At 39.6% G+C, this 25828-nt stretch overlaps 1 protein-coding gene across 2 annotated transcripts in view; it reads right to left on the reverse strand.

The window, feature by feature from the left end:
- Nucleotides 1-25828, reverse strand: part of gria4a (glutamate receptor, ionotropic, AMPA 4a) — a 110883-nt gene that overhangs the window by 17549 nt on the left and 67506 nt on the right. For both annotated transcript variants that reach the window (XM_073483684.1, XM_073483676.1), the window contains exons 11-14: nt 19446-19652; nt 17317-17532; nt 15968-16128; nt 1802-2000 (exon numbers count right to left, since the gene is read on the reverse strand). In XM_073483684.1, the coding sequence (XP_073339785.1) occupies nt 1802-2000; nt 15968-16128; nt 17317-17532; nt 19446-19652 (783 nt within the window). The remainder of the gene's footprint in view (nt 1-1801; nt 2001-15967; nt 16129-17316; nt 17533-19445; nt 19653-25828) is intronic.

Here is a 25828-nt window from a genome sequence, read left to right on the forward strand (position 1 = left end):
TTGCTCTTTATTATTACTGTTATCATTATTGCTGTTATTTATTTGACAGTGTAGAGGAGTGACTTTTAATAAAAAGGTATAAAAACCCATGCAATACCTTTTTCTTCTTGTACTCAGAATCTTGCTCCAAAACCTTGACATGAACTTTGATGAAACCAAGTGTTTTTCACAAATTTGCCAAAAAGTGAAAGCCAAATATTTCAGCTTAGTGTCACTTCCAAAATATAAGCCTCTCTCAATTCAAGATCAGGAGAAAGTCATCCATTCAATCCTCTCCTCCTACCTGGACTATTGTAAATCGGTTTACACTGTCATTAGTCACTCGTCCTTGTCCCACCTACAGCCTGAGCACATTTCTGCTTCTTGGCTTTTGTTTGGCTTCAATAAAGCTGACAACACCTCCCTCATGTTTGTTTCCTCATACTGGCTGTCAGTTTATATCAGAGGTTACTTCAACTTTGTGTTGAAAAGTCTTCTTATGTTATCTAACCTCTGTGCCACAGCTAATTTAAATATAATCTAAGCTGCAATATGGCTACTGTACTGTAGTACTGTAGTGCTGCAGAGCGTCTTGGCATCTCATGTTTGTTTGGTACAGACCCCAACAAATGTCACACCATCATCATGACCTTAATTTTTTCAGTGAAAATGAAAACTGTGATCCAAAATGATCATTCCTGCAATTGCAATATGTCTCAAAAATAATCGCAATATGATCTGTAGACCATATCGAGGGGATGATTGCTGCAAAGCATGGTAGAATCATCACATTTATATGAAGGCCATTTAGACAGAAAAGACAGAGACAAGGAATGTGAACATTGTCATCCATTTCTAAAAACTGCCCCAAGGAGTTTTCTCACAAACACACAAAGTTATGTCTACATTCACTTTTTTGAGATTGTGTGTGTCATTGAGGCCTTCAAATGGTGGCAGTCCCAGAGGGGGGCCAGAGGGGACCATGGCCGAGGTCAAAGCTAAAAACCAGGGAGTCAGGAGCCCCTCAACTTTGGAACGAGCTGACAGAGGATATCAGGCAGGTTAGCTCTGTTTCTTCTTTAAAATCTCTTAAAAACACACTTTTTTTCCAGAATGGCCTTCTCCTGAATTGCTCATTCTTCCTTTTTTTATTTGTTTTTAATGTGTTTGAGTGATTCTTACCTCGCTTGTTTATTATTATGAATTGTAATGTTTACCATATCTGTTTTTGTCTTCATAAAGCACTTTGTAACTTGTTTTTGAGAATTGATATATAAATAAAGTTAACATCCAAGCTTAATAGCTCGCAGTCTTGTTTTTTCTTTCTCTCTCTCACATTTTGCAGGCTTATTGCCATGTTTCCTGATGTATTGCTGCGAGCAGCTGTTGATGATTTGAACAGTGAGAAACCATTGGAGTGAAAGTGTCTTGCATCTATGTGCGCTAGATACAAACTAAACAGGGAGCCCTGCATGAATACTGTTCCACTGCACTATTGAAACTCTGCAGGGGAACTTTAAACTTTTTCTGGCTGTTGTGGAAAACAATCTAGATGTAAATAAGATCATTGTATGTACGTTTTTTCTCTAAATCATTATCGCGTATATGGACGTCCTTGAAATTTTGAGATTGTGACTAGAATTTCAAATAAAGTATGTAGCAATAACAGCAAGACCAGCTGGATGAAAATAGTCCTCCTGCAGGTCGTCTGAGACTTGAAGGCTTTTTCCCATCTTGAGCTCAGTAGCAAATTAAAATGACTAACATAGTAAAAGCCTGAAACCTCAGAAGGAATTAAGTAAATGAGCATATGAGTCCATACCCTGAAGAACTCCTTTGTAGAGCCTGAGTCCAGTGTCCCGTAGGCTATCTCTGTCTGCTTGGCCAAGTCCTCTGCACTCTCTATGGGTGACACCATCCTCTCCACGGTGAGGAAAGCAGCCAGGTTGGCCGTGTAAGAGGAGATGATGATAAGGGTGAAGAACCACCACACCCCTCCGACAATACGTCCAGACAGAGACCTGGAGAGAAGACAGATGGAGGCATGAGAAAGGGAGAAAACAAGGAAGAAGAGAGATTAAGATTAAGGAGATAAAGGGAAAGAATTGTAGATGAGAAATTAGCAGAAGGACAAGCAGGCAAAGACAAGGATGAAGGTTAAAGGGATAAAAGGAATATAAAAGTGCGACAGAGGGAAAAACAGAGAAGGAAACATAATTAAGGTTAACTCCTCGGAGATATGCAAAACAACACATTGTAGTTTTTTTTCGATGCCACTGTGTGCATGACTGTGAAAATGACAAGACCGCCAAAGTAATTGTCTCTCAACCCTCGAACCAATTCAGCACTAACAATAACAAAGGCAACATGAAGCTGATTGTAATCTGGGAGCTCCTCCGTCTCTCTCACCCTCATCCCTCTCTTTTCTCTTTCTCCATGTTTACGCTCTTTATCTACCAATTGTGAGCACTTAAGTAAGTGGCACTTCAGTTTGTTTGTGCAAACTTGTTTCCACTGTCTAAAGGGGAAGACAGCAAGCAAGAGTGAGCGCGTTAAAGAAAGAGGAGAGAGATGGGAGAAGGTAGCCGAATGTGAAGTTTTGTTTTTACCACCTTGAAACTCCACGTTCCATGGCTTTAACATGACAACAAGATGCGACTTGTCTTTCGTGTGCTGGTAGCAGAGAACAGCAGAAAACTGTAGTAAACATTAAATATCACACTTCCAACAAGCCAATCTTCATTCAATATTCATTCTCCTTTTAGCTCTGTTTTTGGTCTCTACCATCTCCTCGGGGGAATATCTTCCCTCTTAGCAGCTAAAAGCTCCTCTTTGTTCACCGGCAAGTTCCTAAATTTTGTTTGCCATTTGGTACCGGGAAGCTACTGTAGTAACAGCTGCCAGCTGCTGCTGGAAACAAGAACCAGAGAGAACAAAAACAGTAAAGTTGTGAGTTGTAAAACAAAACCAATGAGCTTAAGAATGCCCTGACACTAGATCTGGGGGATTACTGTATCTTCACAGCCCCATCACATCAAACATTAAACATCTTATCCTTTGTTATTATAAAAATATTGATTATAGCTGCTTGAACAAAATTGGAGTTGGTACACTCTTACAAGCCTCCAGAAAATAAGGCCTTACATTTCTTGGACAGGTAGCTGTCTGTCCATGCGGCCACTCTGACGTGAAAGCAGTGTTATGTGATTTATTTTTAGGGTGGGATGGGTTTTAAGGAGTGCCTGCTGGAGAGGGGAAAGAGGAGTGAGAGAGCCGAGAGGTGCAGTGATGCCTGACTCGGCATAAATTGTCACCTTTCGGAGCAACTCCGCATTCTGCTGCTGTTCAAAAGCGAGCACACCTCTTAATCCTCTCTCTCTCTCTCTCTCTCTCTCTCTCTCTCTCTCTCTCTCTCTCACACTCACACACACACACACACACACACACACACACACACACACACACACACACACACACAATTGATGGCATGTGTCCTTGACGCATTGATCTGTTAGTCTGAATTAATGAACCTGCCATACACTATTCCTGAGAGAGAGTTGTTAGGGTTTGTTTTAAACTCATTAGCAGACAGTGGAAACATATTTTCAGTCAGACTTGCAAAAGCAGTGGACAGCGGGGGGGTCAGGTACTAATATGTAAACTACAAACATTGTTACTGCTTTTAATGTAAACACAGGCAATGACTATAACAATGTGATAATGATATCGATGCTCAGAACAACGAACATAATGTTGATAATAATCACGTGGAGGAGAAGGAAGAAGACAAGCATGGATATGTATAGAAACTCATTATCATATTTTCTATGGGGTCTCTAAAAGAGGCCACCAAGGGCGTGGGATCTGATTGGTTAGCTGGTAAATGAGCTGTGACAGCATTTAATCTGACCTGATGGAGTGACTATGTGATTTAAGTGGACATCCGAACAGAAAGAGGAGGAAGATAGAAGCTAGGAAAAAGGAAAAGAGGACGACACGAGTGAAGACAGGAAGTTGTTCGTTTGGTAGCTTGTTGGATGAAGGAAAAGATGTGCGTTCATGTTTGTTAGATAAGGAGATAAGTTACATAGACTGGAATGGATATATAAATGCAAAACTAGGGGGCGTCATCATTAAACCATAAAAGTATGAAATAGCCAACAAAATTTCTTGATGAAATTGGGATTCTTATGGTTGTAATCCAACAGGGAAACGTTAGGAGAGGGAGTTTGAAAAGTTGTCTGTGTCCACTTTGAGTTACACTTTATTCATTGCCTGAGCAAAATTTCATTGGACCCATTTTAAATACCAGGAGCTTTGGTAGTAAAGTGTTGCTAGTGTATCTAATACCTAAAATGCATGTCTTACGATGAGAGAGGGAAGGGATTCACCAGAAGGAAACACAGAACAGACTCTAGTGGCAACGCACGTAGAGTTTTACAAACTGCCAACTGTTCAGCTGTGAAAATTAACTTATCTAGTGCCCCTAATTTTGAGTTGGCAGAGTGGAGTCAGATTTTGGACTGGAGTTTGGCAACGGGTACAAAAAGCAACAAGTGGGTTTCTTTTTTGTGTGTAAATATTCAAACAGTCAAATTAAACCCTCTGGCGCATAAAATGTGTTTACAAGACACAAACCACATTATTCAGACCTGCTGAACAGACGCATCTCTTATGAAATCAGGTTTCTTGTGTTTGAAAAGTTTTCATGAATTGGACTTCTGATGAAACTTGAGATTTATATGAACTCTTTAGTGCACGTCAACAATCGGTTCAGTTGTTCCATCAGCTGATTGGAGTTCTCTTCTGAATGAATGCTGCATTCGTCAAAACCAAACTGCTTTTCTAGCTGTATTTGTTGAAAGTTATTTACTTGACTGATGAATTTCTTTGGACCATAAATTTAAATGCAGCAGGTGAATGTATACAGTGCATTTTTATATCTATATATCTAATCTGTTCAGGATAGTGACAAGATCACATTAGACTGAGTTGCCTGAAATGAATCAACTGCCACATGCAGCCAAAGCCAACCAACCAAACAACAACAACAAAAATGTCACTTCTTCTATCCTGTCAACTTAATTTCATGTGAGGGTTTCAGAGAAAAAATTATCCAGATTGAATAAATAACAGTGTGAACGAAGCCAGCAGTAGACGCCACATCTGAAATGTCCCTCTATCTCAGGGGGCACAAAAACAACCATCCTGTAGAGGCAAAAAAAATAGATTGGTTGAGGACAACATGATTAACAACATGTCTATTTCTAAATGTGTTGTCCTTGATTTATGTGTGTGTATGTGCATGTGTGTGTGTGTGTGTGTGTGATTGAATGAAGAGAGAGGGACGTATTCACCGGTGTTTGGCCTTGGAGCGAAGTTGGAGAACATGTTTACCCACCGGAGCGAGGTCGATGGAGCATGCTCCAATCAAATGAGATCAGTGTGAGAGTGTGCATGCATGCATGCGTTTGTGCACACATATTTCGTTGCCGTATTAGTGCATTTTCAGTGTACGTACGAGGGCGAGCTTTGGGAGTGACGTCCTTGATCCTTCAAACGACGCGTCAGCGGGAGTGTGGCGAGTGTGTTTGTGGCGGTGTGAATGTGTGTATCACCTGTGTGTGTGTGTGTTGGTATGCAACAGGCGAATCGTTCTATAGCGGGTCATGTATCATCTATGATAGCCAACAGATTGCCTCCCCAATCCTCTGTGTGAAAGATTAATGGCATGCTGTTCCTCTTTCTCTCTCTCATACACACAAACACACACACAAACACACACACACACAGTTCTGAGCTATACAGTTTCTTTTCATCTGAATTTTCTCAGAGGAAACTGTAATTTTCGGCTGTGTGTGCACATGATCTTGCATGTGCTTTACTGTCTAAGGACTAATGGAAGACAAAGATGTTTCCCGTGGCTCAATCATCGACTTATTTTCTCTTTGGCAGCCTACAAGTATGACAGCGATCACAACCATCTTGGCAGAAAAACGCGTTAATGCAATTACCATAACAACGGCACAGAAACACACACAGAAACACACACAGAAGCACTAAAGTAGATTGATGCTGACACATACCATTGATGCCAGACACACAAACAAACTGAGCCAGAGCTGAGTTGCTGTTGTCCATAAGTATGTTTTTCACTTTGGATGTGTCTATCTATATAATTTAGCACTGAGCCGACTCTTCAGGATAGATTGATAGATACAACACATACACAACACAAATGCAAATATTTAATAAAAGAGTATGAAAAAGAAAAAGCAAATGAGAATTTAAGAGTATGAACAGAATATAAGGATAAGAAACACACACAGCAATGAAGTAACAGTTAAAGTACGCCTTCAAATGTTTTATAGTTCGATATAGACGATCTTAATCGTCAGTTGCCAACATGGACCATGAAACTGTTTTCCTCCTCCTGTTGTTTCTGGCTTCAAGAGTCTAATCATGTGGGTATCCTCCAAAGTTGATGTCTTTTTAGTCCAAAATTCGCTCTTTATGTTTCCACAGACAATGTTAGTGTCTGCAGAGCTGCAGTGGAGCGACAGAAACACAAAGAAGGAAATTAAGTACTAAAAAAAGACTACATTTGAAAGGTGCCCACTTGATTTTTCACAATCTGTTGAAGCTTTGTAATATATCTTATTTTACACAGAACAAAGACTGTGGATTTGTCCCTAATTACTAACGTTGGATGTTAAAAATGTTGCATGTTAAGAAGGGAATGATAATCTTTTAATCTAATGAAAAGGAGGTTGTTTTACACCTTATGCATTTGTTGGATTGTCAGCAGGATTACACAAAAACAACTTAACAGATTTCCACAAAACTTGGATGGTGGATGGGTCTCGGTCCAGAATAGACCTCTATATCTTTTGGTGCTAATCCCACTACAGGGATTTTTTCTTACTTCTTCTTAATTTCTCAGGGAATAATTTATGGATCTTGATGAAAAAAATCTGGCGTACTTCGGTGGCTGGTATCTGTGAGTAAGGACAAAAGCTGACTTTTTGCAAACTGCCAACTGTTCAGCTGTGAAAATTAACTTATCTAGTGCCCCTAAATTTGAGTTGGCAGAGTGGAGTCAAATTTTGGATTGGAGTTTGGTGTTTGGCAACAGGAACGCAGTAGAGCGCATAGGCGGGGGTATGCGCTCTACTGGGTGCCATTCTAGTTGTATACAGTGCAGAAAAGCCACATTTATTTCATAGTTATACTTGGATGATGTTGGAAAAGATGGATACAGCATGGTATTGCAATATTTTGTGGTACAACTTGATGCTGATCCTAGATCGGGTGATCTTAAATTATGGTTAAGTAGTTAGAGGTAATTTAAAAGTCAGACCTGATAGAGGGCTAACAAGTTTTATTGGATTAGGCTGGACTGCATTAAATGGGACTGTCAGGCTTTGGCAGAGGTATGCAATCTACTGAGTGCCACACTAGTTGATTAATTGTTTAGTCTTAGGACAGACAGCCAGAGTCCTAAGTGATATTTTCAAATTGCTTCTTTTGTCCAACGAACGGTCCAAAAAAAGACTCTTCATTTAAAATCGTCAATGACAAAGAAAAGCATCAGATCATCACATTTACTGTCAGAGGCTGGAACCAGAATTTTCTTTGATTTTTGCAAGAAAATGACTTAAACGATTAATCGATTATCAAAGAAGTAATAGCAATTCATTTCCGTTCAATCGACTAATCAATCAATCGACTGATCGTTGCAGCTTTATTTAAGACGGATAAAATTACATTATAAATATATCCATTAACATCTTTTCTCTCTAATACAGTAAATCCTCATATTATGAAGTAGTTCTACATGTTTTGGTGAATTTACAAAAAAAACCAAAAAAATAGTTCATGACAGACGTTAAGTGGTATTTTTTTTCTTTCTCTTGTTCCAAGAATCGTTATGAGATCACATTTTCAGACCGCTTTGCACACCAGACATCACGGGTGACGTGCGTGTCATTTGATTATGCAAATTGAGAGCTTGTTAAAAACTAATTTCCTTGTTTGTTGATACAGGCCGACATGGGAAATCCAAGACTTTTTGCTGCTGACATTACATCCCAGTTGAGTAAACAGGACGTGTTTCATGAAGTGACGGTGACAGAAATGTTCTGACAGTTATTAGTGTGTCTGATGTTTTGGGGGAGTGATGAATGTTTGATTTTGTGTAGACGAGAAGAAAGAAAGACAGGCAAACATCCTTTTCTTCTTCTTGTCTTTTATCTCTTGTCTCGTGGACTAAGGGTGTGAAACAAAGTGAATCGACTGGCTGATTGAAAGGGGCAGAAAGGCTCTACAGTCGATGAGCGTGTGAAGGCCGACAGAAAGAAAACCAGATTAATAGATTGAAGATTAGATGCAGCAGATAATGAAAGGCATAATGAAATAAAATAATAACAGGGATAATAAAAGTGGAGCAGGAGCGATAGGAGACACCCAGAGAGAGAGAGAGAGAGAAGATAATTTAGAAGCCAGTCACACTTAAACTGATGTGTTTGTGAAATTCAGCAATAGTTTTTATAATCAGTGACCTTGAGTCTTCAGTGCTCCGCTGTAGTTAGTTAGTCGAACCATTAGCAGGATCTGTTGCTGCCATTAACTATTCAACACGCCCATGGCCATTTACTCAATACTTACACATGACACACACACACTCAGAGCCAGGAGTGCCTTCACCAAGCAGCACACACACACAAACACACACACATAGAAGAGAGCTGTAATTTCAGATGTTTATTGACAGAGACAGATCCAATCCCTCTGAGATGTTCGATGGTGATCAGTTTACGTCCCTCTCTCCCCCCCTTCTCAGTGTACACATCCCGTCACTTTCCTGCAATTTATTCATTTCTACATTTTAACAATTCCGGACCCATCACCGAACCGTCCATCAGCCTTTTGCGCTGTGACCGGCCCAATCACCGACATTACAAACCGCCCCCCAAAAAAACCCGGTGCTGAAAGATGACAGGTACGCAGTGCAAAATGCCATCTCAAGGTCACTCTGACAAGGCGTGTGAGTGTGTGTGAACGTGTTTGCTGCCAGCCATTACCTTCTGCTTGATCGGAAAGGTGAAGGAAACCCAAAGTCGGCGAGTTTTGCAAAAGACAGAGAAAAAAGTGAAGCACGCAGGCATGCCAACACACACATGTCCTTGTTATTTATAGCCGTGAAAAAGTCCATTAACTAAGGTGATGATTGGACTGTAAAACAGCAGGAACAGGCGATAAGTGAAAGTTGTGAAAAAATGAAGATAGATAGATAGATAGATAGATAGATAGATAGATAGATAGATAGATAGATAGATAGATAGATGAAGAAAGAGGAGAGAGAAAGTGGGAGAGGAGTTGAAGGAGTGTGTGTTATACTGTGTCTCCCAGACTGCAGAGATGACTGCAGCAGGAAGAGAGGGACCCACACTGAATACCAATGGGCCTACTATGGCAGCTCAATACACAATACACCACTCGCAGAGCCTCACAGACACACTCACACGCGCACACAGTGTATAAAGTCAAAAAATCAGTTTGTAACACACGGACCAGTCGGAAAAAGGTGCTCATAAAGGTTGCAAGACGACACATAAAACAAGATAGAAGAGTTGACTTTAGAAAGAAGAACACAAATAAACTGCAGTAGGCCAAGCAGGCAGGCTGCAAAGCATATGAATGATATCTTTAAATGTGCAAATTTCCCTATAATGTTTATTAATTGTGTAGTCAAGGGAATAGCAATTAAACTGGTAGATGATATATAATAGATGAAGTAGCAGGTATTTATATTGGAGGAAAGGCCTTCAACCAGTCTCCTCCTGTAGAAGCTGCCTCCGTCATTACAGTCCGCAGTAAATGTCAGCTGTGATATGCTGATCCCTACAAGTGGCAGGATGGATAAAATGGATAAAACCTGGACAAGCATCACTTGGACGTGGCAGACATATGGAAGATGGAAAAAAGCTATGATTATGAGATGGAAAATGCTGATGTTTTCTCATGGACCTCAGGGCAAAGAAAGTAGTTGGGTGACGTAATGGAATAGATACAGTGTGTAGAGATTTCTTAAGATTTTTCAGATATTTGCAGATAAGGAGGTAACGATGCCATTAATAGTTAGCGAGACATGGACGGTATGGCGATGGAGTTACAAATGAGAAGGCTGGTAAGCCAGTGACCGCAATTCGAGACATGATCTTTTCTGACTAACCCTGAGCAAGTGGTTTTTGTGCCTATATCTAACCAGAGTATGAGCACAACATTGACAGAAGATACTATTAAAAATGTAACCTGAAGAAACATGCAGAAATGTAATGTTTCAACATATTCATGGTTTGCATAAACATCCTCACCACCTTGTAGTACTTTTGAGGAACTTACTTGATCATTGAACCACACAGAAAAGCTCCACTAACCCAGATTTCAGTGTAAAATTAAACTTGTCTTATTGGCTTAAGTCAACACACCACACAAAAGAGTGTTATGCTCTGTAATTGAGACCCTGTGGAGTTGATCTGCGAGTGAAACTCTAGCTGAGTAGAGACACCAGCAAGAAATATTCTCTGATTCTACTTTGTATTCTCCTTTATGAGTAAGTAGCTCAGCGTCTTCTATTTGTAGACATTACTATGCAGCTCATAGAGGGCAGACAAACTGAGGAAACGATTAATTTAATGTTCATGCTATATCCTTTATTACGTGACTAAAGTAAATGTTAAACCTTGGATATTTCAACTAAAAGGAGGGAGTTGCGTAGGCAGCAGGAACACAGCTTGTGATATGATAATATCTTTGTATTTTGTGACAAAGAGGGGACGGGGGGTTAATTGATTTAATATTGGAATAGGCATATTGCAACTTTTGTTGTGCAGTTATGCGCATAACAAATTATGAAATGCTTTGTTGACATTTAATACCAGTAGCCTATCCATGTTCAACAACTAGCAAAAGTCAAAACTAACCTGGTTATTTTTGTTAATAGTAGTCCTCTATAGCCCCTCCGTCCACTCAAGAGGATCCATAATGTGTTTTTAAAATAGTTAGCATGGCTTATCAACAGCAGCGATAAAACAAATGAATGACCACAGGGGGGAATATCAAGTGCAGATAAGGGGAAATTCCTCCCCCGCCTCCCCAGCAGTTTACACCCAGGTTGAAGCACCTTTCTGCTGTCACTTGTGACTGAAGCTGGCATCATGACTTTGCCTGCCTGCAAAGGCGAACAAAGAGACGACATTGAAGGAAACGTGCTGAGGGGATAGGAAAGTGATATCAAATGGTGATATGCATGACACGTCTCCTTTGCAGAGAACATTGTCACAGTAAAGGCTCATCTATCACACGGATTTATGGCTGCAGGCCAGCTCTGCAGGATTATTTCATTTCTACAGAACAAGTTAATGTAACTCTTCGATCATTGTGTCTTTATATTGTTCTAGCTCTTCATGCATAATCATGAATTGAATCATCACTAATGTGAATAAAAAGTACCGAAAATGTTTGACGTCCAAACATGTGAGTCATCACTCAATACAGACTTAAACCCACACACAGAGAGAGAGAGAGATTAATGAGTGACTCACGAAAATCAGCAGCTACAGGTGAAGTTGAGGTGGAGGTGAGGCTGATGTAATGCTATACGTAAGCAGCATGACTATGTTGATGATGATAATGATGCAGTATTATCACAGTGAGCGGTGTAGCCATGGCAGCTTAGGTGTAACAAAAGAGTGAGCAGAGCATGACGGATTAAACAGGCGAGTGTGTGGGTTTGTGTTGCAAAGAGTGGAGTGTGTGTTATGCGAGTTTAGCGGCACGACTCGACTGTATTTGTGTTTTGTTTTTGTTTACGTCAGAACCTTTGAGGTGTTCTTCTCAGGCAAGAAGCAAGAGCTAAAACAATAATTAGACACATAAACGCTGTAGCAATAACATTTCCTGCAGGGTCAGGTCTATATATGCTTCAAACAAAGTGTCTAACAGTTTCTGAAGACCTCTCTCACAACACCTGTCCAACATTGGCATTGGGCAGGCTATTTCTGACAGTCTCACTATAATCTACGAGTCTAAGTTTCAAAATGTGTTCACAGTAAGTAATTTAGTAATTATTACCTGTTTCTGTTTCTAAAACTCGAACATTCAAGTTTTTCTAGAGAAGAAAAAAATAAATGATCATAACAAAAGGGTTTGTTGAGCTTATTTTCTAAAGTTTAGAGTTAGAGTTTGACTCGACAATCGCCTTGAAATTTGGAGCTGGTTCTATTCAAGCGTACAGAACCATCAACTGTATATTGATGCTCCTCTACCACTCAAATGGAGCGTGATTACAAAACTGCTCCTTGTCCATTTGGGAGCACTGCAAACAAGCATTGCACACTTGGACATATCATCACATTTTAAGCAAACCGAGTACCAACTTTTTTATCAGCAATCACATGATCATTCATTTGCTGTCATGTTTGTGGCAACTTGCTTTGGGTCTCTACCAACTCCTGACGGAAATATGTGGCTCTCTAGTTGCTAAATGCTCCACTATGTTCACCTGCTAGTCGCTAACTGTGTCTCTGTGCTGTTCGGTGCTGAACAAAGTCCTCTTATGACTCCATATTGTCAATATTCCAATTAAGAGATGTGCATCTCCAAAGCTCTGTTCTGAACACACCATGGGATTTTACACCTCGATCCAAATGTGCAGCAGATTTCTACCAATTTGCTTCCTGATCATCATGGGACGGGAGCCACACTACTAAATGCAGGTGTCGCACCAGTCATTGCAAAATGGTTTATATCATGAGACTGAGATTGTGATACATGCTGAATTTAAATTATAAATGAATACTGTATAAGCTGCCATTATGTGAACATCTTAGACTTAAGTTTGCATTAAAACCTCTCGTGTCAAAAGTCTGGCAAATGAAATGAAGCAGAAGAAGAAAACGTGTTTAAGTGACAGATTTCTGATTCTCCAAATATAATCTGGCGTTTAGGCCTGTTGTAATCTTGGCCTGTAGACGAGTTGTGCTGTATTGGGTGTGACAGGGCCGGGTGATTTGTGTGACGAACACTGGCTTCATGTTAAGTATCACATTATCGCTGTGACAGCTGTAGCTTATGCACACAGATCTATAACAAGTCCTGCAAGTGATGGAGAGGTCTGCATGTGTGTGCTGGATTGTTGTGAAACTGCACAAAGGGTGTTTTTTCTGCGTAAGCAATGTCGGCATGTGAAGTGTCTGTGTGTTTGTGTGCACATCCTGCATGTGTGTGTGGACGTGCAGTTGGTGAGTGTTTTCTTTTTTCCCCCCTCATTTTGTGCGTTGGAGCTAGAATTGGCCTGTCAGTCACAGTAAAGGGTGGAGGAGTGGGAGACGACAGGTGTCGGGGAGGGGGGAGAGAGGGAAAGAGAGGGAGTGAAAGAGATGGATGAAAGAGCCACAGAGAAGGGCAGGGGAGCGAAAGAGGAGGAGGAAGAAAGTGAAGTTTGGGCAGCCGATGTAGAACTTTTGTTCTTTTCCCAAAAGTTTAATGCTAATGGGAATGCAGCAGAAACTACCGAGAGATATCAGGTTTAAAAGTAGAAGTAGAAAAGTCCTTAAGATGAGGAACACATTGTTCAAGATCATATATATGTCAGTGATATCTTGTTTTGAGCTTGAATTAATGTTAATATTGAAAAAGCACCTCTGGGGTTAAAGAATTTATAAACCTTTTATATATATTCATAATGCTGAACATTAAGTATTCTGAACGCCGACAAGACAAAGCAGCGATTTCCTGGAATCATTTTTCTGCTTCACAGCGTCGATGTGTTTCAGCTTTAAACCTTTTAATACATATGGGAGCAATAACAACAGTTTGTGTGGAAGAAATAGAAAGTTATCAAAATGTATGAAGCTCCAGTCTAGACCTAGTGCGTTTATAATGCATGTTAGAAGAATGCTTATTGACGGACAGAAATGGTGGAATGTAACTAGATACACTTACTCAACTACTGTACTTAAAGGTGCAATATGTAGGGCATATAGCACGTGTAACCGTCAACTGTAAATGCAATCAGCTAGTTAGTTCAGTTAGCCATGCAGCTAGCAGTCTGCAGTGGCTTCAACCGGGACTCTGACTCTGGAGACAACAAGAACAATGCAGATACAGGTGTGGACAGGAGAGGAATAAAGCATGAGAGGTTGGCATCAATCAGCACCAACCTCGGGATGTCTAAGCTGTGCTCGGAATATCACCTCTTCAGATACAAGGTGGTTTTATGAAAAAAAAAGACAAACGTCTGTGACATAAGAGTGCAATATGTAATAATTTCTAGTCTGAAGATAACAGATAACAATTTTGACCTTAAGTACAAACCTGAGTTAAAACATTTTGGAAGCCAATATTTAGCTTTTTGCATTTATTTGACACCATTAGTTACTTTGCAGAATAAGATAATTAATAAAAACTATAAATCAACTAATAAGTTATGTTGTATTGTTATTGTTGGACGACATTAACCGGCAGCATATATAAGTAGTTTTACTCAGCTCCACCTTTTACCACCTGCAACATTAAAGGTCCCATATTATGTAAAGTGATATTTTCATGTCTCCTTGATTATAAAGCAGGTGTAGGTACTATATAAATACTCTGAATGTGCCTATAAATGCACCGTCAGGACTTCTGTAATGTTATGTCATAAATATACAGTTAGCACCCTCAGCCACGCCCCCAACCCAGCCGTAGGTGCAAAAACAGAGGCAGAGTTGTGGTGGAAACACCTGTGGGAGCGTGTTGAATAGAGGTGTGAGAAAAATGTTTTGTTTTCTTTTACCATTAAAGCAAATAAACGTTTTCTATTCAACATGCAACTAAAAGTATGAACATAAAAATGAGCATAATATGGGAAGTGATGTTCACACATTAATGAATCACTAGTTATAATCAAGTGATATAATATACATTGTTCTGAGATAGGCGATTCTGTGCTTTTACTTTTGGTTCTTTATCTGACGCTAATTCTTTCGTACTTTGAAGATTTCAAATGCAGGACTTTCACTTGTAACAGAGTAATTCTACACTGTGGTATTGCTGCTTTTACTTAAGTAAAAGATCTGAGTACTTCCTCTACAACTGCACAGCTATGACTTCTCGCTGAGAGTGTTACAGAAGTCAGGACAAAGATAAATATTGCACATTATCATGTGAAGGATGCAGAACCAAAAAATCTATAACTGCACAGAAGTGAGACTAATTTTGTATCTATTCGTCTTTGTCCTGCAGCACAATATAAACCACTGAGCACTTCATCTCTGCATCTACAGTACAGTGAGAACTGTCTGTTCACACACTTGCTCCCTCTTCTTATTATTCTCTCAAGCACACTCACATTTTGCTCACACCTTTTCCTTCTTTCAGCTTATCGTCTATCACTCTCTTCTATCTGCTGCTCCTTCTGTCTTCAGATTTGCTCCCTTAAGGTCTGGAGGATGATGGCCATGAATATTTCACTAAACTGCATTCTCAGGTTATCAATAATAAAATGCCATATTCTTATAAATATTCTAAAAATACAGCCGGACTCTGCCTCTTCAGTGGTGCGTTAAAAATTCATACACATCCAGCAAACTGTTAAATCTCCCACCACAGCACACCCATATGAACATGGCTGTTGGACTGTGTGCAGGTGTTTTTCTCTCACTTTTGTGTTTTTTTTGTGCATGCTTGTGTGTATTTCTGGCACATCTTAAAGCATCTGTAACACACCGTCTCCGAGAAGCAGTCCAGGTCGGTAAAAGCTTGGAAAAGTGCTACGAGAGCTGATTCACATTGTCAACACAGTGAATCATCACAGCCATATAGTAAAGCACTTTAACATTACAGGCAGTTAGACACACACAGGCACACACACACATGCTCGCCCCAACCCAAACACACACTCCTATGCACACACACACACACACACACCATTTCCCTTCCTCACCGTGGTGAGATGTCGCAGCCCTGTTGCATGAAGGCTCCCAGTGAGAACCAGAGGGAGTTGAAGATGCCAAACTCATTGGGAGGTTGGTCCGTGGGGCCCAGCTCTGTCGTGCCTTCTTCTGGTTCCTCTGCGTGCCACTCATATGGGCTGAAGCGACTCACCTGAGACAGTAAAGGAAAATAAATGTTATAGATCAAAACAAGAAAAAAAAAAAAAAAACTCATTTAAGGTCTTATGTTAATACAGAATGAAGCAAATTAACAGAGGGAGAAGGAATGATCATAACAGCTAAATTAAACCACAGAGGATACACTTCTTGATCCTGTTTGGAAGAGAAAAATGTTTTCTTGAATATGCAGACACGTTGGTGTCAGAGGAGTTACCCTGACATGATTTTCTGAAATATCTCACATTGAGTGTCTGTATAATATCCTGCATGCAGACCTGTCTGTGATATTATTCCTGTCTAGTAGTAGTCCTTGAAGAATCTTACATTTCTTGAATGTAACAAAGCGAATGCACGGACTGTACTTCAAGACAAATTTGTGGTACTTGAAATTCACTTGAGTATTTCCATTTTGCACACATTTATACAGTACTTATCTATGATTTAGCACACCTGTGATAAAGTAAATCATTCGGTGCTCCTTTATGAGTTGAGAGGATTCTCCTTCTATCATACTAAATAATTAATAAAACTAATTATTTAAATAAAACTATTTTAAAAACCCTCTTGTATAGCTGGAAAATGTGTCATCACACATGATGATCTTATAGAATATGATGCATTGCTGTACATTAAACTACCAATCACTATATAAAGCAGGTAAAATCATTTCAACCATACATCTCCAGCAGGAAAAAAGAACATACACTTTAATGCAGCAGTAATATTAATCTAAAATCATCAGACACAACAGTAAAACACTGACAGGGACCACTTCACTGCACTATGGATACTTCTACTAGCTGCGTTTGCTGATTATTCATTATATAATATATCATACTTTAACTTCAGTGAAGTTTTGAAGTGTTGTAAATGGTACCCAAAAGTCTTACTTGAGTAAAAGTAAAGATATTGTCTTAAAAAAGTCTCTTTTATAAAAAGAGTAGTAGTTAAAGTAGTCTGTACATACAGTATATTCAAATGTTACCAGTATCATCAGAAAACGGCATCCAGCAGTAAAAGCTGCCATGAGTCTCCTCTCTTTTATCTATATTATGAAAAATTGAAAATATCCTTAGCCTGTGAGCCAAATTAGAGATTCTGCACTTTCATCTCTAAACCCCAAGCCTTTGAAAAACCATCAAACTGTCACAACGTTGCAATCAAATTTCTAGTCACTCACCAAAAAGAGCACAACACTGACTCCAATGTAAGCGAACACTATGCACATCCAGATCTCGTAGGCCAGCGGGTCCAGGAAAGAGAAGACACCTGGCTTCGACTTCTGCGGCTTCTTGATCATGATGGAGATTCCCAGAGACATGAAGGGCTTCGAGAAGTCGATCACCTCTTCTCTCACCAGCGTGATGGTCAGCGGGGCCACGGCAATTTCTGCTTTCTGGGGAGAAAAGTATGTTTTGTTTAGTCAATTTGGAGCCAACTTTATGTAAAACAGGTGAGTGATGATGAGCAGGAACTGTCTGTGAACTCCCTTGTCTGCAGAAGGGGGAGTCTGACGACAAAGATAAAGGAGGGGGGGAATACAATTTGAAACACAAGAGGCTGGTAAAGTAGACAAGCACAGTAAAGGAGCAAGGAGTAACTTAAGGAAAAAGGAAAAAGGGTGACTGGTACAGCGGGGGAGAGAGACAGAGGAGGTAGATGGAAAAGCAGCAGAATGACAGAGAAGTAATTCATATGTGGGCATGAAAGTGACACAGCCTGAATATAAAGCAGCCTGCAAGGTCTCACACACACTTGCAAGCACACAGACACGCACACACACATGCACAATCTGTAGAAGAGTCAAAAACATCATTCATTCAGCACACTGAGTATCTGTTTCTGAGTAGCAGCGTGTGTCTAAACGACGTCTGCAGTCTTAACTGAAAAAGAGGCTACAATAACAGCATATCAAATAGCAAGTGTGAGGCGTTAGGATGTTACAATGCGAGGAGACTGAACAGCAAAAGCAAAGACAAGAAAGTCAGATGCGATATGGAAAGAAAACATCGGACGAGAAGAGAGAGGAATATCAAAAAGCCCAAACACGCTCCAGAAAGAGACACAAAATAAATGGAGAGCTGCAGACAAAAGTACATGACATGAAAGAAAAGGAGAAGAAAAGTTGTGAAGATAAACAGAAAGTAGAGGACAAACAGACATAAAACAGGGCAGGACAAAGTGCTGAAATCTTACAATGTGTTTTCTTTGTTTGGCAGAAGAGTCATCAGAGAGGACTGCGAGTGTTAGGAACAAATCAAACCTGATTTGTCATTCCAGCGGTTCTGCTGTGTCACCTTCCACTATCCGGATCCCAGAGGCTAATTAATTCTGTCGCTGTTCTGCAGCAACGTCTCCACTTTCACTCTTCCGCACAGTGACGACTGACATTGTCTTCTGCATGTTGATAAAGTTTGCGTTGAGACAGCAGTGTGAAATTGCAGCCCGTGCATGGCTGTCAGTGGCATAATTAGGCAGCTCGCCAAATTCTCAGGAAGTAAGTGAACCCTTCGACACACTGCGCCTCTGCAGGGAACTGACATGAGGAGACGCGGAGCTGGAGACAAGTTTATGGACTCCATGAGAGTTGTTTGGAGCATTTCTCAGCTATTTGTTTGATGGCCCATAGTGGGGTACACAATAGTAGGAGCCCTGTAATAGTTCCGCATTATATACTGTACGTGTATATGATCTCTATGAAGATTACAATGTTCAAGTAATGTTGATCCTGTAACACAGAAGTGTCGATTCAACACAATTCTTGCGTTGTACATGTTTTATTTGTACCCTTTTTAATGTACAGTAGTACATTGTAAATTTGACATTATGGGTTATTGTGTATAAATTACATACTGGACTTTAATCTGTGTTTCTGTCAGTTTTAGTCAATTTAGGGGGTCTATTCGCAGAAATGGAATATCATATCTATAACTATGTTTTCATCAGTGTATAATCACCTGAAACTAAGAATCGTTGTGTTTTTGTTACGTTAAAATGAGCCTTTTATATCTACAGAAGAAGTGGGTCTTCTCCCATGGCGGAGTCTGCCATAAATCCTGCACACTGGACCTTTAATCTGTTTTCAACTGTAGCTGTAACTAAACACTTTGGAAGAAAAATATTTGAATTACTTGAATTTTCCTAATTTACCAAATGACCAAACAATCAATTGAGAACATTTTGATAATCAATAATTGTTCAGTTCTTCTCTCCTGTTTTTCTGGCATTAGATAGGCTAAACAATGGAAAAATGTATTGCAAAAATAACTTAGAAAATAATCAGTCCAGATATTTTCTATCAGCACTCACCCCATACACAAGCTCTCCGACCATGCCGTTCCATATCTTTGTCTCTGGGTCCCTGGCGCCATATTTCCCGTCTGGTACGATGGAGATCTTGTATTTGATTCCGATGTGTTTGGCGATCTCCGAGGCCAAGTCCACACAGTATCCCTCGTACTGGTCGTTGCCTTCATAAAGTTCCCAGTTCTTCTTCAGCATCACATAGGGACCCTCCTACAAAACCAGCATAAGGGGGAGAAAGACACAACTGTTTGGAGGAACATGACAGCAGGGATTATTAAAAGACGGAAAGTGAAAACTTATCGAGAGGAGACAGCAGTGCGGTTGCAAACAGTGTAGCAGGGTAAAACACATACTGTACAAAGTTAAATGATACCAGTGCATATTATTCCTGGGGAAAATATACTGTAGGTATATATATTTCAAAAGAGACTCGTATTGCTTTTTTATCACACACAAAAAAAGCACAATTTTATGAAATACACAAATGGACACCAGCATCTATGAAAGCAAACATTTGATCAAAACATTAAGATTATGAAATGTATGCACATCATTATGAGGGATTGATTAAACCATACACTTAGGTCAGTAAAGGTCCAGTAAAAAAATCTCACAGACAAACCATCCTACCAGGAAAACACAACAGCCACCCAGAACTTGATAGAAACGTCTGCACAGTTTGTGAAAATGGGAAAAATATTAGAGCTGTTTTTAAAAGCCCATGTCTGAGGAAGATGTTTTAAATCTTGTGTTTCTGACTTCTAGTGCCTTGTTTTATGCCTTCATCTGACTCTGCATGCCTCCACTGGGACCTGCACCTGACTCAGTACAACACTAAGGCTGAGAGGAGAGAAATGAGCAGAAAAACACAGGCATAAAAAAGCAGAGGGTGACTTCTGTTTTGGTAATCAGTCATAAGAGGTAGAAGGATTTCTGTGCATGCAGTTAAAAACAATGAAAGCAAACAGAGATTTTAATGCTGGTGGGTGCGTCAAGAATGAGACACGAACACAAGCCCCGGAAACACATTGTTACACCTACACAGAGGAAAAGAAACGCACACACAGACTTTTGAGCGACAGCGCATCCATCACAAGCATGTGAGTTATGGTATTATGCCGGAGGCTGCTCGCCCTGTAATCCAACTGAAACCAAGCCTATTAAAATGCCATCAAACCCTTTTTAATCAAAGATTAATCTCATCTAATTAATCAAACAGGCTTTCATAATATCCAACACTCCCGAGCTGTGAGACGGTTTATGAAGATCATAAAACACAATACAATATGATAGCATATTTCTTATTGAATTCTTCATTCAGGAAATTGATTCACATTGAAAACAAGTACAGTTTAATCAAAGAGGATTGTAAGCCGACATGTTTTGAAAGGGGTCAAACGAGCAGCAAAGTCACTGACACACAGATTTATAAGGAATCGACAGAACAATCTTCAATCCAGGAAATGGAATTACATTGAAAGCAAGCAAGCAGGAAGAGGGCTTTAAAAAAGATCCTGCAATGGAGACTGAACACTGCAAACAAATCTTACGAAGCGAAGCTGGATTTACAAATTGATCCGCTTTCTCTTCAGTAAACAAAGAGCTAAAAATTAAACCTTTTACTTGTGTACTTGTGCATGTTGAAAGGTAAAATGTTATTCAATGTATTTAGATTTCAAATTGATTAATTTATTGAAGAAATATTCTTACTTTTATTTGTCCAATTCTTTGTTTATGACTAATTACCTTCAAAAGACATTCCCATCAGCTACAGCTTAACTAATGTAGTGAACATGGTAATAAATACACCTGCTGAACATCATTGTCATTGTGAGCCTGTTAGGATACTGATGTTAGCATTAAGCTCAAAGCTTTGCTGTACCGAAGCACTGCCTCACAGAGCTGCTAGCATAGCTGAAGACTCTGTTTCTACATCAATTTAAATTGAGTTTATCATTAAAGGGTAACTCCACCAATTTTACACATTAAAGTGTGTTTACAGATCTTGGAAAATACTACTGCATATATGAAAAAAAGGTAGTATGAAGCCTTTCTTTGGCTCCAGATGAAGGTGCATGTAATCTGATAAATTGCCACTGTCACTCATTGCATTGTGGATAATGTAGGCACCAGGTTTTTAAAAGGAATTTGTCAAAACATATTTTGGGGATGTTCATGTGATCTTTCGTGTGTAGGCAAATAACAAATATAAAATAATGAGAATAATCTTAAATACACATATTAAGGTTGAGAAACAGACACACATTTTAAAACAAACAAAAAACACCCAAAGCACTGCATGATCACATTTCTTACAAAACATTATTCTGCCAGTATGAAATTAGTGAAAACAAAATACATTCCTTCCAAAAACAACCCCACAATGGGGAACTGAGTTCTTAATTTATGCTGAACATCTCAAACACTTTGTACTTTTATCACCAACGTCATCATCATCAAATACAAAAATTGTCCCTGTTACGTTCAATGTCAGATGATACAAAAACATTTCTCTGAAAATGTCGTTATCAGGGACTTTAGCAGGTCCCGGGGCTCTCATTCCATCGACTCATCATGAATCATAATGTTAATGAACGGCAAAACAGTTTCAAGTAAATTCCCTCTGATAGATCAACACCGCCATGAGGAGTGCTCTGTAGCAGGAATAAAGACAATAATAACGATGTGAGCTGAAAGACATGTCTTAAAGGACAATCCCATTACTGTTTATGTCTAATTTACATCTTTCACAATGATCTTGCAGTGAATGCCATATTTCTTTACAATCATCAACTCGATGGCTTCCAAACTGGTGTGATATTTACCTCCCAGAAATGCACCAAATAGTACTGACAATAGTGGGAGATTACAGTTTGTGAGGAAACTTGTTTGGAGGATTATTTTGGGGCAGAGATTCACTCAAGTCAAATTTTATTTTTACGAACCAAAATCACATAGGACTTATTTCTGCGGGTGAATAACATTTTAGCCTTATTCCCAACTCATCAAATACTGACAATCCCAAAGCGTCAGTAATTGACGAGTTGAAAATCAAATCAACTTTCTTACAAATTGGACAACGAGGGACTATTTGGTTATTTGTGAGCAAGTAAGCAAAAGAACAAATGGTGAATGCTGTGACCAGATGATATCGTTATGTTAATCAAATATCATTAAAATTCTGTTGTAGTGGGCCGACTCATTTTGGATGCAGTGAAACACAAATTCTAAAATCTTGAACCGCTTAAATAGAATATTTCTGTCCGTTTAATATGAAGCTACAGCCAGGAGACAGTTAGCTTAGCTTAGCACGGTGACTGGACTCTTAACATCACTGTGAGGCAATCAGTTGAGACTTCAGGAAGTCACTGTACGTCAGTCTTTATGCTAAGCTAACTGGCTGTTGGCTCCACCTACACTACAATACGCAAACACAAGAGTGGTATCACCCCTCTCCTTTTTTGACCACTTGAAAAATGTAAAAAGGCTTTTTTCCTACTCTTCTTACATTAGTGAATCTCAAGGGAATCATTCACTTAATTTGTGTTAACGAGGAGAATACAACCATCTCAGTTACCTCTATCAAATTAGCCTCAGCTTTATTATGTTAGAAGTTCAAGTGTTTGAAATCAGAGCAGGCCGCTTAATTTGACTGAAGAGGTGATTTATTATTATGTAACAACTGCACATAAACAGACACACACAAGCCAGTAAGAGCTCTGCTGTTTCTACTTTAAAGCCTCCTTCAGGTCTGTTATCAGTTTGCCCCAGACGCCTTTGTCTTGGTGTGAAGGTGCCAAGGCACTGTGTGTTTGTGTTGTCCTGCATGATGGCGCATACAGGGAAGAACGCATCATGGGTGGGTGTTGCATGTGCCAACAGAAGGCATGGCAAGAAATGGAAGGTGAAAATGGGAGGAAAAGCGAGTCGAGATCTAGAGGTTGAAAGGAAAAGAAAGGGACGGCATGGTAAATAAATTGGAGGATATGCAGATGGAGAGAGGGATGTGGGGCGTGTTGGCTGCGTGAAAGTATAGAAGAAAGATGAAGGGCCAGATCAGAATACAAACAGATAGCTACAGGGAGAATAGAGGACAGATAGGACTGGAAAAAGGGGGAAGCATGAAGGAGAGATAAAGAGGGAATATGACAAAGTGAAAAATGAGGAGGGAAAGAGGCAGAGAGCAAGAGCGGGTATAGGATGAACAGACCGACATGGAGAGAGGGAGCAGCTTTGTAGAAGCAAATGGTTGGTGCTGATAAGACATGAAACACTTCACACTGGAGCCAAAGAGGCAGACAGGACTTGCTATGTAAGCCAGTTAGCCAGCCAGTGAAAACAGGCACCCGACTGGACAGTCACTTAACTGTCCCGTCATCCATCCAGGCTGCCAAACAGACACGCAATCAGTTCAGCATTTAAAAAGCTGGACTGTCACATAACGAGTTAGCCGACCACAGAGACATTTAATCAGCCCGCGAGCCGTCCATTCAGATGACCAGAGGGGTAAGCCAGGCAGTCGGTTAGTCACAGCCCGCTTCAGTCAGTCAGTTGGTCAATCAGTCCATTCATTCATTAATTACTGCAATTACACTACATAATCATCTATCTAGTCACATATTAGAGCGTGAGTCAGCATGATTATGTCACAGATATTCAGCCATAAAGAGAGCAGCCAATCAGCCAGTATCCAGTTTATGTTTGAAATTTAACTTTCCACATGTGACGGATATAAACTATGAACATTTCAACATGTGAAATTCACATTTAATTTTCGCATGTAAATTACATAGACTCATACATGATTGGCTTTTTTGAACTTCCACATGAGGAAACAAAACACGGCACATAAAATGTAAATTTTAACATTTTCATACATTTTCACATAGCGATTGGCTATTTACATGTGAACCAAAATCCTAATATTTGAAAATAAAACAGTAATGGAAATTCTCATTACTCATTAGAAATTTACAATTTCACATGTGATTAAAACACATTTGGGATTTGCTTTTTTCTGCATGTGGGAACCTGTCAGTTCAACAGCTTTTCATGGTAAGTAAGTCAGCCAGTCACAGAGACAGTCACAAGTCAGTTACACGTCGTCCACAAGGTAACTACCCAGCCCGAGGCCGAGTCTCACCAATGATTCAACCTTTTAAAAGAGTCACTGTCGACCAGCAGCCACACTAAGTTTCGTGAGACAATATTTTGGCTGAACTACTTCTGTATTTCTCCAAAGCCAACACTTTCAGACGCTTGCATATTAAGTCTTCTGTAATTTGACCTACTTTATACGATCACATAAATAATGTACCTTCCTAATATCAATGTCCCAACTTCAGCTCTGTGTATTTATAAACACACTGTAGGAGCAAGTTTGACAGTGAGTTGACCATTTTTATGGCTCTGTGTGCTGCACCTAAGCATGCTGTACTTTCTGATTATCCATCCATCATAAAAAATACATTTAAAGGCAAATTCAATTGATTTTTTTATAATTAAATATCATATTAAAGTCAATTAGACATGCACATCTTTAAAAGTGCATTTTGAATGCTGTGGTTAACTAAGACAAAAGCAAAAGCATTAAAAAGAGATTGTCATATACTGACGGGTTATGTTAAGTACAGCAAGTACTTAAAGGCAAATGACAACAGGCTCAACCAATGCACTTTGCTCACACGGGTTGTGTTTGTGCAAATATCTGTGTGTATGCATTTATTTCTAATAGTGTGAGACTTATATATATATCCCTCCTCATTTGTCAGTTGGATGGTGACTTAATTTAAAATTGTTTTTCATTAGAATCATGCTTTTGGACATCCTTTACTCTACCACCTTTAATGTTAACAAACATGTACAATACTAGTATGACATTGTAAACCTATTAAAACATTTAAATGGTGACATTTCAATGTGAAGTCTGTGCATCTCTTGTGCTTCAGACAAGCGCCCCTAGCGTTGAAAACCTTTCCATCCAGGTGTAGAGCTCTCAGAGGAGCTGAAATACAGGAGAGGAAAGTTGGCCGAGTGAGCATGACTGAGTAGATTTACAGAGTGACGGAGCAGAAAGAGCAGGACAGAGGGAGAGCGGTATCCAAAGGCGAGCGCTGCAAAATGCAGGAGGACTGACAAAAGGACCTGTCCATGTATAATTCCCCTCCTACACCTTCGCTCAAAAGACAAACAGAAAGAATGTGAAAATATAGAAAAATATTACATTTTTTATACTGTAGGTGCTTTGTAGTGTAATACAGAAGGTGGTGGTGACTCTGGTGTCCTCAAAAAGACTGAAAAGAATGTGAATTAACATCGCTGTCCAATGGTCCGGTGATTTTCTGTAGCCAAATGTCAAATCTTGACAGAATCCCTCGCAGAGCTCT

The sequence above is a fragment of the Pagrus major genome, chromosome 2 (assembly GCF_040436345.1).
Source record: "Pagrus major chromosome 2, Pma_NU_1.0".
Lineage (NCBI taxonomy): Eukaryota > Metazoa > Chordata > Actinopteri > Spariformes > Sparidae > Pagrus > Pagrus major.